The 18,955-nt window shown below is 36.6% G+C and overlaps 1 protein-coding gene across 3 annotated transcripts in view; it reads left to right on the top strand.

Annotated features, from left to right (window-relative positions):
* Window positions 1-18,955, top strand: part of LOC145684924 (uncharacterized) — a 204,000-nt gene that overhangs the window by 182,410 nt on the left and 2,635 nt on the right. For all 3 annotated transcript variants that reach the window (XM_081757278.1, XM_081757277.1, XM_081757276.1), the window contains exon 4: window positions 5,676-6,137. In XM_081757278.1, coding sequence (XP_081613404.1) covers window positions 5,676-6,105 — 430 coding nt within the window. In that variant the 3' untranslated portion in view covers window positions 6,106-6,137. The remainder of the gene's footprint in view (window positions 1-5,675; window positions 6,138-18,955) is intronic.

The raw sequence follows: 18,955 nt of genomic DNA, 5'->3' as shown, positions 1-18,955 counted from the left end.
AGTTCACAAAACGCATTTTGAGATATTTGAAAAAATAACTTTCTTTTGTTAATGCCACAAATGTACAGTCAACATTATAGCATTCTGTTATAACGTGCAAGGGCTTGTAAATTGCACTGCTCTTCATTACAACTTGTAGTTCTATATCTTTAGTGTTATTTTTGCCTTTACTTCAAAATGGTTTAATTTGGACTCACACTGTTTCTCCACTCGCGGATTCAATTCTAACGTTGAGTTATTACTGAAAAACTCATTTTTTTTTTATTTTGATATGCACAACCAGAATTCTAAACACATCAATTGACATGGATAAACATATAATACTTATTAATGGACATGGAAAAAGTACACATTAGGGGGCCTATCTTGCGTACAAGATAGCCCTCAAATTTCATCCCCTGCTTCTCGAAAACTATCAGGGTACAAAGAAAACTTTTTTCGGTACAAACGGTACAAGCGATTAGCTTTCGAATAGTGCATTTCAATTTTTTGTGCTGTGATACCTGGGGGGCTATCTTGGCGCCAAGATAGCCTCCCGCCCCAACATATCATCCCCAGTTTCTCGAAAACTATCAGGGTACAAACAAAACTTTTTTCGGTACAAACGGTACAAACGATTTGCTTTCGAATGGTGAATTTCAAATTTTTGTGCTGTGATACGGGGGGGCTATCTTGGCGCCAAGATAGCTCCCCCGAATGTCATCCCCTGTTTCTCGAAAACTATCAGGATACAAACAAAACTTTTTTCGGTACAAACGGTACAAACGATTTACTTTCGAATGGTGTATTCCAATTTTTTGTGCTGTGATACGGGGGGGCTATCTTGGCGCCAAGATAGCCCCCCAGTCGACTTTTCAAGTAACCCTATAAGGAAAATGGTACAAACGAAAATATTTTCGGTACAAACGGTACAAACGTAGTACAAACGAATGACCTAAACATTGTTTCAATTTTCTAAAGTGGGGGGGCTATCTTGCCATACAACTCTGCACCTGTTGAAAATGTTTAGTAGACCTATTTTTTGCTGTTTTAACAGTATGTATAAAAATAATAAAAAAAAAAAACATGCCTATCAGAACAACATTCAAAATATTTTAAAATATTTTCCGGTATTAGATTCTAATTATATTTATTATCTCTTCCGCTTAAATTCGCGATCCCCAGGTTGAGAAACCCTGCTCTATACTTTGAACGTTCAAAGCATGTGACATCTCCTAACTTCCACTTCGAGTCAAGAATTAAAAAAAAAAGTAGACGCTTTTGTACACTAATAGATTTTTTTTTTTTTTTTTATTATCTATCTGTGTGATGGCTTGAAGTGAGTCGTTTCTCTGTGAAAAACTGATGACAGATCACACACACACACACGCGCGCGCGCCCGCGTTCTTAAAAGAATAACACATAGAGTATATTTATTTACTTATTTTAGCGAAAATCTGGCCAAATCCAAACCCTAATTTTGATAACCCGTTTAGTTCATACGTCTCACACGATGCTAAGTTCAGCCAATATCGGACGAATTTAATCGATTGTGTTGAATCTTTCTCTCTCTCTCCTCTTTTATTATTATAATTTTTTTTCAATGAGGTGGCAAACAATTTGACTAAGTTCAAAGCCCAATTTTGCTGGTCCATTACTCGGCAACCAAAGACCTGTACACCATAACATATATTTATTTCTTTTTAGAAATTAACGTCCCACGATTAAGCGTCAAGACTCATGGAAACCGTTAAAGATAGGATAAATGATAGGAAAAATGATAGGAAAATATCTACACATAATTTATACAGATCAAATTTAATTTAAATCATTGCCATTCAATCGGGAGTACACGTACCTCTATGGGTACGTGAAGATATGTCTGAGGGTACATAATCCTCAAATAAGCATATTTCTAATATTTATTGAATGATCATAGTTGAAAAAAACACATGTAGTAAATTCTAACGTTACTTTTAATTTTAGAATTTTTAACATTGTCGTCAGTGTGTGAATGATCAGACAGGATGAGGGGAAAATCCCTTCAATAGAACTAGATGTCTCCCATACGTTTTTAAATTTCCCATGTTATTTTTTTTTTTTTTTCGAATGTGCACTTTATCCACCTGTAAATAGTCTTTTGATTGGCACACTGATTGTCCTTTTGTTGTGTCTCTATTTGTCTCCCTTTTTAATCAACAGAATATGTGTATTAAGTTTAATAAGTTCATTTCGATTTAATTCCTTTTAAACAGCTTCAGGGGTACACAATTGGATGGCGAACTGTGTCTAAGGGTACGCGAGAAAAAAAATTGAACAGCATTGATTTAAATAAATATTACATCTGCATATGATGCAAATTTATTTTGAAAAGGAAAGGGAAAGAAGAAATTAATAAAAATAACATTATTACCAGTAGTATTTCGTTTTATTTCAAGGAAAACAGAAAAATAATCCCTCACATAATTAAATGAATTAGCTAAAAGATGGTGTGCATATTTAACACCGTCAAACTTACAATATCTGTCTCATTCTGGAGGAATAAGACGACGCCCTAGTAAGTATAAGGGAGCTTTGCTCTCATAGGTCAGTTTTTCATTACTACTTACATAAAACTTATAACAATTTTTATTTTAGACAATTTTATGTTTAATACAATCTTCATTCAATATATGTTTTACAATTTAAACACGTCTGGCAACACTTCTTCTCTTCTATTACATTGAAAAGTGTGGAAAACAAAATTTGATTTCAGTGGCGGCGTAAGGGCGGGGCGAGCAGTGCTTCCGCCCCGGGCCCCACTGTATGTGGGGGCCCCCTAACGGTAAGTAAAAAAATAATTACTAAGGAACCTTGTTGACATGAGCCGTACAAGGGCCGTCAAGGTGTATAATCCACACCTTCCCTAAAAATAAACGCAATTAATTGTCAATAAATATTGGACTGAATAATGGATGAACTTCTTTTTGGGAAGATTTTCTCAAAAACAATTCAGACGATTTTGCTCATATTTCATAAATAAATATTTCATTAATAACTGACAGTATGGCATGACTAATTTTACATAAAAAAATATACGAGGGTTATTGATTCTTGGGGATAATTTTTTGGTCGATTTTCTCTAAAACAACTCAGACGATTTTGTTAATTTTTTTACCTGTAAAAATAAATATTTCATTAATAACCTGACAATATGGCATAACTTACTTGTCCTGAAAAACATCCGAGGGGTAGTTAATTCTTGAGGGTGTTTTTCGGACGATTTTCTTTAAAACGACTCAGGCGATGGGAAAACCTCACCAGATGAAAAAACATAATCAAATTGATCACGTTTTATTAGATAGAAGAAGAATGTCTAGCATAATTGATATTTGGTCGATCAAAGGAGCTGACTGTGACACTAATCACTATCTGGTAGCAGCGATAATAAGAGAGAGAGAGATTATCGTTGAATAAAGGAAATATTCAATGTCTAAAGACAAAGAGGTTTCATTTAAAAAAAAAATAGAGAAGAGCCAGGAGAGGTGGGAATACCAGATTGAAGTATCGAATAGATTCTCAATTTTAGAAGGTTCGGAGTGCACTAGTGTTGAGGATCCTTGGTTTGAAATTAGGGATAGAATTAAAATTTCAGCAAAAGAGAAATTGGGGCACGCAGAAATACATAGGAACAACCATGTTTGAACAGGAATACACTAAACTAGCAAAGAAAAGAACACAGACAAAACTGCGTTGGCTACAAAACCCGAACGATACAAAATTTCGTTGACATCAGTTGAGAAACTTACAAAACTTTGAAGACAAAGGAATGAGATTTTTTAAAAGCTACAATTAATGAACTTGAAAAAATAGTAAAACCAAAAACATTCCGGACGTGTATAAGGGTATCAACAAATTTAAGAAAGATTATGAATCTTGCATGCATATATTAAAGAAAAAGTTGGCAGAACAATTCTTATTGATACAGATAGCGTCTTGTATAGATGGAAAGATTCCTTTGGAATTTGCTTAATACGTAGCCAAAAACCTGGAGAAAGGGAAATGCGAACAGCAGAACCGTATTTACCAGAGCCTAACCTAACAGAAAAGGGAAATCACTATAAAGAAATTAAAGAAGCAGAAATCTCCGGGTGTAGACGAAATTCCGGCTGAGTTAATTTTAGCTGGAGGAGAAAAATTGTGTAGCAAGATATACAAACTTACTCTCCTTATCTGGAACAAGGAGGAATTGTCACAAGAGTGGAAAGAATCAATCATCATTCTAATTCACAAGAAAGAAAACAAAACTGATAATAATCATTGAGGCATTTCTCTTCTGTCAACATCCTATAAAATCCTCTCAGACATTATATTAGCAAGATTGATCCTATATACAGGTGAAACTATTGAAAATTATCAGTGTGGATTTAGGCAAAATTGATTAACTATCAATCAGATTAGATTACCATCATTACCATTACACAACATTCGACAAATACTCGAAAAGAAATGGGAATAAAATACCGTGGTACATCCATTATTTATTGATTTTAGAAAGGCTTGCGGTTAGAAGGGAAACATTGTATGACATTCTTACTAAATTTGAAATACCGGAAATGGCATGTGTTTAAATGAACCCCAAAGTAAAGTCCGAGTATGAAAATCCCTGTCCACTCCTAGCTTTCACGTCGAGAATGGCCTAAAACAAGAACATGAGTTGTCTCCATTATTATTCAACTGTGTCCTCGAGTACGCTATAAGGAAAATCGAAGATAGCAACCAGGGTATAGAGCTGAATGATATTCACCAGGTTATGGCGTATGCTGATGTAAATTTAATAGAGGATGATAGGAGAATAATAGAAAGAAATGCAGAGGTCTTATTAAACGCTTGCAGGGACATAGGTTTAGAAGTAAATACAGAAGTTCACCAGGATCGTATTATACTTCAAATTATGGATGCGTCAAAATATCAAATAATACTTTCGGCAAAGTCGATACATTCAAATTTCTAGGATCAATAGTAACAGACCAAAATCGTATCCACAAAGAAATTAAATGTCAACTGAAAGCAGGGAATCCATGTTATTATTCAGTTCAAAATATTTTGTCGTCGCGAATTCTGTCGACAAATTCGAAGCTTAAAATAATTATATAAAACAATAATCATATCTATCGTGCTGTATGGCTGCAAAACATGACTGCGTACTCTGAGGGAAGAACGCAGGCTGAAAATATTTGAGAATGAAATCCTGAGACGAATATTCGGACCCAAGAAGAACGGGAATACGGAATGGCGGAAACTTCATAACGAGGAACTGCATAATTTGTACCGTTTACCGAACATTGTTAGGGTCATCAAGTCTAGGAAGCTCAGGTGGGCAGGTCATGTAGCCAGAATGGACGAAAGTAGGAACGTTTTCAAAGTTTTAACTGGAGATGGGAGGATAATATTAAGATAGATCTCACAGAAATAGGAATACAAAGTAGAAACTGGATCCAGTTTGCTAAGGACAGAAATCAATGGAAATTTTTTTTGTGAACGTAGCATTGAACCTCTAAGTTCCATAGGCCATGGAGTTAGTTAGTTAGTTTACTTTTTACATGTTAGTAGGTTTTTAAATTATGTTTTTAAAAGAAAATATGATTTTTATATTTTCAATTATTTCTGTTTAGTTGCCTGTGTCCATTTTACAATCATCTCTACTTTTATTTCAGGATGTCTCCAATTATACAGGTTTATGATCATGAGGAAGTTTGTGAGAGCGACATTTTCTCCGTGACGACAGAAGTACCACCTGCAGTAAATGCTTCCTCACCCACAGCCTCTACCAGCGAAACAGCATTCCCAAATATAATCAATAGTGATCAGCAATACATAGCCACTGAGGAGTTCTGTTGGGGAAGTGATTTTCTCTATCCGTGCATTTTCTGTCCGAACGAATATCCTACTCGCAATGCTTTAACTGTGCATTTGAAAAGCGTTCACAACGCCTATGATCAACCTCCTGCTTTCCTAGAGGTTAACTGCACCATCTGTGGTGAAACATTTATAGCAGAGAAGTCTAACGATACAGTTTGTGAAGAATGTTGCGCAAAACAAAGAAGGGAAGCACGTCGTAGGAGCAAGAGGCGAAGGATCTGGTAAAGCAATTGGGATTTCGCAGGCTTTCCAAGCATGTAAGTACACCTATACAAATAAGATTTCTTCTATCCTGGAATAAAGAAGCAAAAATAAACATTCCAAAAGTTTGTAGGAGAAATCTTATCCTACATACAGGATGTCCCAAGAGTCTGATCCCATAAGGACTATTGAAATATTGCTAATTTGGAATACATCTAATTCAACAACTACAATATAATAGAGACCTTCTCGCGATATCATCCAGGTGAAGTCCGACGATGGAGCCGACGTTTCAAGACTGACATCGTTCTCGTCTTCAGGGCGATTATACTGACAAGTAAACCTTACGTTTGGGTGAACCGAGTTGCTGACTGAGACACATATGAGCAAGTAGTACTAAATGTGGGCAGTATTTCAGTGAAGTTGTAGGTGCGAAGCTCCAGGGGTTTAGGAGATACAGCTACCAGAACATCATATGGAAGTACAGAATAGTCTTCATACAGTTGGAGGTAAAAGCCCTGTAAGACCTCTTGTAACGACAAAAGGTGAATAACAAATATACGGGTACATATTAGGACTAGGGGGAAGTCATATAGTAAGGGTATACCTGACGGCGGCCATCTTGAAATCCGCCATTTTGAATTAAGGTTAAGTTTTTAAAATAGGAATAGGGTCATGTGATACATGATTTAAGGCGCAAATTTAATCAGAAGAACAATGGTGTCGTTAATTTTGATTTACACGCAATTGGTAAAAAGTTACAGGGAAATTAAATATTGTTGCAGCATATGTATTAGTCCTTTACCTCACCTTGTAAATTTTGTGTTAATGATAATAATTAAATAAAAAGCAGGTGGATAAATATTAGGTCTATGGTAAGAGTTGCCTTAATGGCGGCCATGTTCAAATCCGCCATTTTGAATCAGACAAAAGTTTTAAACAAAACGCATAACATTGACACCTTATTAATAGCAAATTTTACCATAAATCCACCGGTATAACCATTTCTGCTTTATCATTAACCAGCACAAAATTAAATGGGAATAGGGTAATGCAATAGATGACTTCGGGCTAGAAGTTAATCAGAAATACAATAGTGGCGTAACAAATGCTGGTTAATGATAAAGCGAAAATGGTTATACCGTTGGATTTATGGTAAAATTTGCTATTAATAAGATGTCAATGTTATGCGTTTTGTTTAAAACTTTTGTCTGATTCAAAATGGCGGATATGAACATGGCCGCCATCAAGGCAACTCTTACCATAGGAATAATATTTATCCACCTGCTTTTTATTTAATTATTATCATTAACACAAAATTTACAAAGTAGGGTAAAGGACTAATACATATGCTGCAACAATATTTAATTCCCCTGTAACTTTTTACCAGTTGCGCGTAAATCAAAATTAACGTCACTATTGTTCTTCTGATTAAATTTGCGCCTTAAATCATGTATCGCATGACCCTATTCCTATTTTAAAAACTTAACCTTAATTCAAAATGGCGGATTTCAAGATGACCGCCGTCAGGTATACCCTTACTATATGACTTTCCCCTAGTCCTAATATGTACCCATATGTTTGTTATTCACCTTTTGTCGTTACAAGAGGTCTTACAGGGCTTTTACCTCCAACTGTATGAAGACTATTCTGTACTTCCATATGATGTTCTGGTAGCTGTATCTCCTAAACCCCTGGAGCTTCGCACCTACAACTTCACTGAAATACTGCCCACATTTAGTACTACTTGCTCATATGTGTCTCAGTCAGCAACTCGGTTCACCGAAACGTAAGGTTTACTTGTGAGACCAGTTTGTGTGTACAATATATAGGAGAGGTAAGGGGAGGGCTTAAGAATCCGTGTCTCTGATTGGATGGTCTATAGCTCGACGCTGATTGGTCGTATTCATATATGCTTTCTTTATGACTGGTGTCCATGTCTGACTGAGTTAAAAGCCTGTATCCCTGTTGATATTGTTGGGTTCTTGTAGTATGGCAAGTAGTTTTAGCTCTGAAATAATTTTAGTGTCTGAAAATAAAATTCTATGTCCTTCCGTTATACTGTGTTCCGCCAGGGCTGATTTCTCCGGATAAAACAGCTTGATGTATCTCTCATGCTCCTTGCATCGATGTTCTATTGTTCGTCCTGTTTGTCCTATGTAAGTTTTCCCGCATTTGCAGGGAATGCAGTATACACTTGGTGTTTTAAGACCCTAATCGTCTTTAACTGGAAGGAGTAGGTTGGGCTTTCAATCGGCTTTAGCAAGACGGTAAGTTGGGCTTTCAATCGCACTGGCAATAGGTCTCATTGGAATGTCAATCTTGTGTACTTTTGGCAGTCCATTCAGTCTCGGTGGTTGGCTATTATGTGGCGTATTTTTCTTGCGTGCGTCTTGCTAAGTACCTCACATCTCTTCTTCAACCGCTAGTAGGATAGTGTGAACACCACGACAAGAACTCATATGAATTCGTGGAAATATTGAAGACCATACGCATTTCTCCAGAAGATATTCTAGTCAGTTTTGATGTGGTCTCTCTGTTCATCAGAGTTCCAGTACAAGACAAATTACATTTACTTAGTTAGCACTTCCCGCCGGGATTTGTTGATTTATTCAAGAACATATTAACTTGCACATATTTCATCTTCGACGGACAGTACTATAAACAAACGGATGACGTTGCCATGGGGTCATCTCTCTCACCAGCAGTGGCAAACTTTTTCATGGAAAGCTTCGAGCAGAAAGCATGTGAATCAGCACTATTAAAGCCATAGTGTTTCTATAGATATGTTATGATACCTTTGTCATCTGGCCTCGTGGGACAAATGCACAGCAATCATTCCTTGAATCTCTACAATCAACACAGCAATATCACGTTCACCATGGAAATAGAAACAGAAGGCTGCATACCATCTCTAGACATCCTCATTCGTCGAAAACCTGATGGAAGTCTGGGCCACAGTGTTTACAGAAAACCTACCCACACTGACCTTTATCTTAATAAAACAGCTTTCACCATAAATCACAGCGCAATACAGTCATCAACACGCTTGTGCTCAGAGCAAAAGCCATCTCGGACCAAGAAAGCTTCTCCAGTGAACTTTCAACATCTCAAGAAGACCTTACTGCAGAATGAATACAAGGAAGATGAAATTCGATTGGTCCAAAAAAGACTTTTTCCAGTAAAAGGTCACCACAGTCAACATCGCAGTCCTGCCCTACACTGGGAAACTAACTGAAGAAAATTGCAGGGATCATGAAGAGACGCAACATCAAAACCATACAGAGACCACCATCAAATATCAGAAACCTACTCCGTCCAGTTAAAGACGATTTGGGTCTTAAAACACCAAGTGTATACTGCATTCCCTGCGAATGCGGGAAATTTACATAGGACAAACAGGACGGACAATAGAACATCGATGCAAGGAGCATGAGAGATACATCAAGCTGCTTTATCCGGAATCTCTTGCCATACTATAAGAACCCAACAATATCAACAGGGGTACAGGCTTTTAACTCAGCCAAACATGGACACCAGTCATAAAGAAAGCATATATGAATGTGACCAATCAACGTCAAGCTATAGACCATCCAATCAGAGACACGGATTTTTAAGCCCTCCCCTTACCTTTCCTATATATTGTACACACGAACTGGTCTTAGTATAATCGCCCTGAAGACGAGAACGATGTCAGTCTTGAAACGTCGGCTCCATCGTCGGACTTCACCTGGCTGATATCCCGAGAACATCTCTATAATATTCGCTGCCAAGAAAGCTTCAATTATTATTTTAATTAGAATATAGTTAAACCAAAATACGAGTGAGTTCTATTTTCTTGGAAATAAAATCTCCATTTCTTTAATGATGAATCGTCAATGCACTGTTCCATCTTTTGGGTTTTAGTATAGCTATATCCTACTTAGTCAATTGTATGTGCTCTAAAAGTGAACGTTTCAATGTTTCCTATGAGACTGGACTTTTGGAACACTCTATCCTATCCGCATATTTTCTTGAGTAAAGAGCAAATATTTAATAGTGACAGGACAATGGAAATTTAAGGGAATACGTACACTGTTGTAGCCACAAAGAAGATATTTAAATCTAAATATTAAACAATATTAAGATCTTACAAAATTGAATGGTTTAGTTCTCCCAGTTGTCTTCTGTTTCTTTCTTTTTTCTTTTTTTTTTCGTTTTTACTAATCCTATCGTTCACTGAATATTAATCGAGGGAAAATTGCGCGTTGGGGTCTCTTAAATGCGACACAGAAAAAACAGAGTTATTTGAACAACATATTGAAGTAGCACGGACCAATTCCAACACAATCACTAATTCTTACATTTAATCTGCCTACTCTTGCATAATTTGTTAGGGATGGTTATTATCGACATACGGTACATCCCCATGTCCTTTCTGCTTTAAATGATAGAAATTCGATATCTCTACTGCCTTAAATGACAGAAATTCGATGTCTCTACTGCTTTAAATAACAGAAATTTGATGTCCCTAATACTTTAAATGACAAAAATTTGATGTCCCTACTGCTTTAAATTACAGAAATTTGATGTCCCTACTACTTTAAATGACAGAAATGCTATATTCCTACTGCTTGAAATGACAGAAATTTGATGTTTCTACTGCTTGAAATGACAGAAATTCGGGTCCCTACTGCATGAAATGACAAAACTTCGATATCCCTGCTGCTTTAAACGACAAATTCGATATCCCTAGTGCTTTAAATGACAGAAATTCGGCCCTACCAGGACTTATACATATATATATCTCGACGGCTACTGTTTGTGCTAATTGCGGCCAGGAGATTCTTGGTGTAAAACCATGCACATCAACCAACAGTGCTGTGTTAACTACAAGAATGATCATTATACTTGGCTCAGTTATAAAATTCAGTCTTTCGACGAACGAAACATATCTGGAAACTGATGGTTGCAAAGCTCTCTATTGCCGATGCCGAACGTAATATAAACGGAAATGTTTCTAATCTGCTTCCAATTCCAATTACTTGTGTCGTAGCTACGTCACGGATATCCATGGCTACCTAGACCATTGACGTTGACAGAACCTTAGAACCCCAGCTGCTCGCTAGTATAGCCTTAGACGAACACCGTCTCGTCTCTGTTCCCCTTATGTTGGTAGCATGAAACTTAGTTAGTATATGTCTACTGAATTACCTTCTTCTTTAGTAGGGAAAATTAGTTTTCCTCAGATAGCAAGCATCTGACATTTCTCTGAAATCTGTCATATTGTAAGACGAGCTGGTTAATGATCGGTCATTATCACCGGAGGGAAAGTTTGCCTTAAACGTTTATCGCTCTCGATATAACGGTACTTGAATGGAGCCTTAAAGGGTTAAGGAAGTTATTTACATTCCAGAATTGAACGAACTGGTTTCTAACTACTCCTCAGCTGTTATCTGCTTGGAGAGAACCCATTCTTCAGTCTACGCAATGTTCTGTTTGATCTAGCTACACTAGGGTGTCCCTTATTTAGGGTAATTTCGTGTTAAGATACGAACCTCCGCTAAATGTATTCTATGTGACCGTAAACACGCATGAGTGAAATAGCAGCTCCCTACGAGAACGTTAACCCGTCCCGACTTAAAACTAAAAGAGACAGAGAAACGAAACTTTGCACGAAGCAACTAGAGAAAGGACGAGATCTGCTCGTGTATTGACGAACATCACCGGATGAACAGTGTGGCCAACCCAAAAGAAAGTTGTGTTTTTGTAAATTGAATAACCTAAATTGGATATTATCATTGGAAGCAACAATGAAAATAAAGACAAAAGAGATTTTAAACGCAAATCAGTGTTGCAAACTTTTTAAGAAATAACGTGTGAAACATGTGTTAAATGCAAACGCCGTTAAGCACACAGGGAGCGAGGTACTAACGTTTTATACACTTTAAATTAAATATTGACAAGAACTGTTTACGCTGACTCCAAGTCTAGAAGGGTCCTTTGAACAGTGGTGCCATGAACAGAACAGAAAAGTTGAGTTTGGAAAAGATACAATCACTCGGAAAAGGGCACTAGTGCAGTATGGTTTAAAACCTATAATGCAAGGCATGAGGAGCAGTACAGTGGTTATCTAAGATCAATAAGTCACTTTTGATGTCATCATCGCTATCAGCAACTTCCAAAAACCGACAAGTACATAAACCCATGAAAATTACGCTGTTTTCATATTTTGGTCAGGTTGTTAGGATTCCAACCCACTGTGCAGTGTTTCCACCTTTTACAAACGTTACTTCTCAGCTTTAACAAGATAAATCAGTACATGACTTATCAATCTCACATAACCACGGTTCTGCTGCTCATGCTCTACCGCCTTGCATTATAGGTTTTAAACCATACTGCACTATTGACCTTTTCCGAATTACTGTACTTTTTCCAAATTCAACTTTTCTCTTCTGTTCATGGCAACACTGTTCAACGGACCCTTCTAGACTTGGAGTCAGCGTAAACAGTTCTTGTCAATATTTAATTTAAGGTGTACAAAACGTTAGTACCTCACTCCGTGTGTGCGCCACAGCGTTTGCATTTAATACATGTTTCACGTTATTTCTCGAAAAGTTGTTCATCCGGTGATGTTTATCAATACACGGGCAGGTGTCTTCCTTTCTCTAGTTGCTTCGTGAAAAGTTTCGTTTCTCTGTCTCTTTCGGTTTCTCCGTTTTACGAACTCTCAATAATATTAAAAACTCATATGTCAAAACGCTTGACTTAATACTCTCGAACCTTACCAGCATAGAGGTCATACACGAACACCCTTCCCTTTTACCGGAGGATGCTTATCACCCAGCCCTCCTAATTGAATATAAATATATTAATTCTAGAAATGCTAAGTGTACAAACAAAAGCGAAGTAAGAGATTATATATATATATTTAAAAAAAAAAAAGCTGACTTTGATAAACTGTACCGCGAAATATCACTAACAAATTGGGAAACTATCACAGATAGTTTGACCGTGGACGACTCTGTAGATACTTTCTATAATATACTCTATTCTATTTTTGACCGTTCATCCCGAGAAAAAAAAAGCTAAATCCAATTATCCCACTTGGTTTTCAAGTGACATATTACTAGCAAATCATATTACCATAAGAAATAGAAGCAGGGTTCTCGGGACGCACTTTATCACTACAATAAATTTAAAGAATTGAGGGCTCATTCTAAAAAAAAAAAAGAAATTTCTAATGCATACAATATATATTTAAACAACTGTGACGCCAATATTATAAATAATCCTAAGACTTTCTGGACGTATATTAAGAATAAAAAGAGTAATTCGGGAAGTAATTTGTTTCATTATGATGATCAAACTTTGGGTGACGATGCTGCTATTGCAAATGAATTTATGGCAAATTTTCAAGTGTCACACAATAAATCGAGCTACAATCTTATTCCTATGGAACAACACAATAATTTGGAAATCCTGGATAAATTAAACATTAACATATAGAAATCGAAGATGAGGAGAATGCTATTAAAAACTTAAACCACGGTCATCTTGTGGACAGGACAAAATACCACCATATATCATTAAAGGCTGCTCAGAAATACTGAAACATCCCCTACAAGTTATTTTTAACAAGTCAATAGCTTCTTCTACGTTTCCTATGAAATGGAAGATTGGTGACGTCTGTCCCATTCTCAAAAGAGGTTGTCCTACTGACCAAATAAAAAATTATCGACCGGTAACACTGATATCAGCCCCATCTTATTATAGAATAAACACATTTTTCTGACAGGCGATACATCGAATGCATTAGTCCTTTGCGCTGAGAGATGGAATATGTTATTATGAAGTCTGTTGCTGTATGTGGGACGTGCAGTTTGATTTCTGATAATAAATATTCTGAATCTACTATACTATGAATTATTTTGTGTAAAAAAGTGTTTGGATTTATTATATACGAAAAAATTTACTCACATGTACAGTCAGCAATATCTCCCTTTCAACATGGTTTCATGCCAAAGAGGTCAACTGTACCTAATCTCTCAGAATTCACACATTTTATAGCTAACCAAATTCATAAAAAGGAACAGGTAGATGTAATTTATACAGATTTCTCTAAGGCGTTCGACGTAGTTAATCATAATATACTTCAAAGCAATCTTCTGACATTCAATTTTACACAAACCTTCAACGATTTATAGCGTCCTATCTTGGCCAACGCAAACATCGCGTTCGATACAAGAATGTTTTAACTGATAAATATGTCGTCGACTCTGGTGTGCCTCAGGGATCGAACTTAGGACCTCTATTATTTATATTATTTGTTAATGATTTACCACTTCTAATAACATCCTCCCACAAACTATTGTTTGCTGACGATTTAAAAATCTATCATAGTATCTGCACGGAATTAGACGCTACTTCTTTGCAAAACGACATAAACTCTATTTCCCAATGGTGTGAATTAAACAAATTGCTGTTAAATATTTAAAAAATGTAAAGTAGTATCATACACCAAGAAAATGAACTATGTGCGCAATGTGTAAACTATTAATCAAACACCAATTGAGAGAGTGGAGTATACAACTGATCTTGGAGTCACTCTGCAGTCAAACCTATCATTCGATATTCATGTCAATAGAGTAGTTGGTGAAGCCTTTAGGAACTTTGGCTTTGTGATGAGATTAGGAACTGATTTTTCTAACACTAATGTTCTCAAAACACTATACATTGCCTGTGTAAGATCTAAGGTAGAATATGCAGCGATAATATGGGGTTCTGATAGTAGGAAATATATAAACAAAATCAATAATATTCAAAATAAACTTGTGCGCTTTTAACATATAAAGAAACAGGGATATATCCGAAATTTGGGAAGTATGAAGATCTTCTAAGCAAATATTCGTTACAATCACTTGAAAGCAGGAGAGCTCATTTCATTTTATCTTTCATACACCTAACAATTCATAGTATAGTAGATTCAGAATATTTATTATCAGAAATCAAACTTCACGTCCCACATAGAGTAACCAGACCCCATAATAACATATTCCATCTCTCAGCGCAAAGAACTAGTGCATTGGATGTATCGCCTGTCAGAAAAATGTGTTTATTGTATAATAAGATGTCAGAAGGGCACCCAGAGATAGACATTTTTAGTTATAGACAAAATTTTATTTTAAATAAATAAGGTGTATATTATGTTAGATGTATTTTAAAGTATTTTGGTATCGTATTATTATGATATCATATGTGTATTTTCAAGTATATTATCACGATGGGAAACTGTAATTAGCCATCCGCCTGTTGTTTTCTGAAATAAATAAATAAATAAATATGTTACGTCATTTCATGACTTTGTCGTCAAGTTGGCACGGGGGAGCTGTCATCGAGTTGTCGCCAAGTTCTCGTTGGAGTTTCTGTTTCACTAATGCGTGTTTACGTTCACATAGAATACATTTAGCGGGTGTGCGTGTCGCAACACGAAATTACCCTAAATAAGGGACACCTTAAGCTACATTCTCTACAAGTGCTATACAATCAGCACTCTACAGTGATGTCGACCTGCATACGGCGTTGCCATCAGTGTCACAGACTCATTGTATTCTCGTTTTGTTAACCTTTTTTCTTTCTTTGCCTTGGTATGTGTCTTCTTTGCGAGTCCGGTAGCTGTTCTTTATTTCGGATTACTCAAAGTCTGTAAATAGTTTTAATAAAAACAGAACTCATACACTGCACAATAGATACCATACTTTATTACACAAAAATATAGTACAACCACCAAATTTCTGTTATATATATATATTTCGCAATTGATCAATTTCATTTAGTTATGTAGCACACATCAATGTGATAATCTGTTTCGTTTGAGTCACGTGTCAACATACCACGTTTGATAGGAGACACAGCAATGTTGAATAGTTGCGAAGATCCTGGACATTAGGAGAAAGTGGGATCATATCAACAGCAACCTTCATAAACTTATCGAGGGTTAATTCAGGGTCCCTGATGATCATCACCATACAAATTTCGATTGTCACATTGTCACATGTCTTTATGATATTAAGGTGGAAAATTATCTTGTTGAATAATTATTGCCCTCATTGAACTCTGACATCAGCCACTCATTCTAATGACGGTAAGCTTTTCAAGAAATATTGTCCTTACACCTTTCTCCAAATTGGCAGAAGACTTTCATCTTTGAATAAGTGTTGTGCACATGTTCTGTTATTTAGATGAGTGTCGTATATGTTCTGTTACTTACAAGGAAGGGTCACGCAGTGGCGCCGCTGAGATCCGAACGAGACAATAGTGTTTGCATTTGATATGTTATAATTAGACGAATCCCAAAGTTATACGTGCCACCGGGCGGAATGTCGTGAGTTACAACATATTTTGTAATATAAAAGCTACAAAGCTGGCAGAATAGTTTGAACTGAGTCATTTGTTCGGAAACAGTTGGGTAAATGGAAAACTCGGATAATACGTATCCCATCATTTTCAACGACAAACATTTTTGGGGTAAAAACTTTGTCCCAAGGTCCTCCGCAGGGTCCCAGACGGGGTCCAACTCAAAATTTTCAAATGGCAAGGGGGGTTAAGTGGCACATCATTTGAAAGCTGTTGTAAAATGAAAGAAAATGCAGCAAGTCTCGTCTCTCTACGACAACCCTGTGCAAAATGGCGGCTGGTCAAAATGTAAACAAAAACTTAATTGAAAAGTCCATGGTTATCCCTATAAATCGGAAACGGTGAGACAAATATGAAAATAGGAAAGGGAGTGTGGCATTATTTTCAAAGTACAACAATTTGAGTTAAAGCGTCTTGTCCCAGGATGCCAACAGGGTCACAGGTGGGGTCCAACTAAAAAGTTTTAAATGGCAAGAGAGGTTAAGAAGCTCATCGTTTGCAAGATCTTGTTAAATGAAAGTAGATGGATCAAGTCTTGACTTTCTACGACAACCCTGTGCAAAATCGCGGCTGGTCAAAATGTAAACAAAAGCTTAATTGAAAAACTATGGCCACCTTGAATCCAAGATGGCCGCTTAAAACCTATGTCATTCATAGTAGAAATCTAAATCTCTATTTTTATCTATTATGTATTTAGAAATAATAGGAAGACTAAAAAACAATTGAATTTCGATTCACTTCAACTATTATTTCATTAGGTAACAACACATATATATTTTGTTCTTAATGTACGTTCGTCACGGTTCTCTGGACATTATTTACTTGAGTATAACGAATATGCGATGAACACACAACTCTGATTTCCTACTCATACTGCTAAACAAAAGTTGAATACCTTCGGGTATTTTTCTAATTTTGTCATACGTAGTTCATACAGAAAGAACTTGGCGCACCAGTAGGTCGGGGGCTCTATTGTAACATATTCGTGATGGTTACATTTGTATGTCATTCGTTGGTTTGATCGCAATACTTCAAGCAATACTACATATACAAAAAATCATTTGCAATATTGGCGAGTAGTACCAAACATGTGTAAGTCATTTCAGTACATCGAGCTGCACCAAACTTTGTTGGTTTGGTCACATTATTCCAAGAAATAACATATTTATATACAAATTCACTTTTCACGCTGGCAGCCACATTGGATTACAGATTATACTCTTTGATATTTTGTGGATATCTACTATTAACCATAAACGTTTGCTTCTCCAACACCAGTGATGTGAGCTGGATATGCGTTCGATACATAGTGCGGCATTTTGAACTCAGGATGTGGCGTTCTTGAACATTTTGCATATTTTAGTCACTTACTAATCAACATTAATGCCAAATTTGTTTTCGTAGCTTCAGCAGTTTGGTACGCTAATCCTTTCGATATAGGTTTGAAGCGGCCCTCTTGGATTCAAGGTGGCAATATATTTTCAATTAAGCTTTTGTTTACATTTTGACCCACCGCAATTTTGGACAGAGTTGTCGTAGAAAGTCGAGATGCGCTCCGTCTTCTTTCACTTAACAACAGTTTTCAAACGATGTCCTACCTCTCTTGCCATTTGAAACTTTTTAGTTGGACCCCATCTGGAACCATGTGGGGACCCTGGGACAAGACGTTTTCACTTTAATCGTTGTACTTTGAAAATAATGCCACACATCCTTTCCTGTTTTCACATTTGTCTTACCGTTTCCGATTTATAGGGGTGACCATGGACTTTTCAATTAAGTTTTCGTTTACACTTTGACACATCGCCATTTTGCACAGGGTTGTTGTAGAGAGTCGAGACTTGCTGCATTTTCTTTCATTTTACAACAGCTTTCAAATGATGTGAGACTTAACCCCCCTTGCCATTTGAAAATTTTGAGTTGGACCCCGTCTGGGACCCTGCGGGGGACCCTGGGACAAAGTTTTTACCCCAAAAATGTTTGTCGTTGAAAATGATGGGATACGTGTTGGCCGAGTTTTCCACTTACACAACCGTTTTCGAACAAATGACCCGGTTCAAACTATTATGCCAGGTAAATTTTTTTGTAGTTCTTACATTACAAAATATGTTGTAACTCACGATATTCCGCTCGGTGGCACGTATAACTTGGGAATTCATCTAGTTATAACATATCAAATGCAAACACAATTGTCTCGTTCGGATCTCAGCGGAGCCACTGCGTGACCCTTTGTTAGATAAGTGTCGAACATGTTCTGTTACTTAGATGAGTGTCGTACATGTTCTGTTACTTATAAGAATGTCGTACGTGTTGTGTTACTTAGATAAGTGTCGTACATGTTGTGTTACTTAGATAAGTGTTGTACATGTTCTGTTACTTAGATAAGTGTCGTACATGTTCTGTTACTTACTGGGGATTGTATCCCATATGCAGACATTATATCAATTTGAAAAAGGAAGAAGTACAGAGCTTCTCTAAATAA

This window comes from Thermobia domestica, chromosome 5 (genome assembly GCF_964235325.1).
Source record: "Thermobia domestica chromosome 5, izTheDome1.hap1.1, whole genome shotgun sequence".
In the NCBI taxonomy this organism is placed as follows: domain Eukaryota; kingdom Metazoa; phylum Arthropoda; class Insecta; order Zygentoma; family Lepismatidae; genus Thermobia; species Thermobia domestica.
Note: the sequence above shows the minus strand (reverse complement) of the source record. Positions and strands in the feature narration are given on the sequence as shown.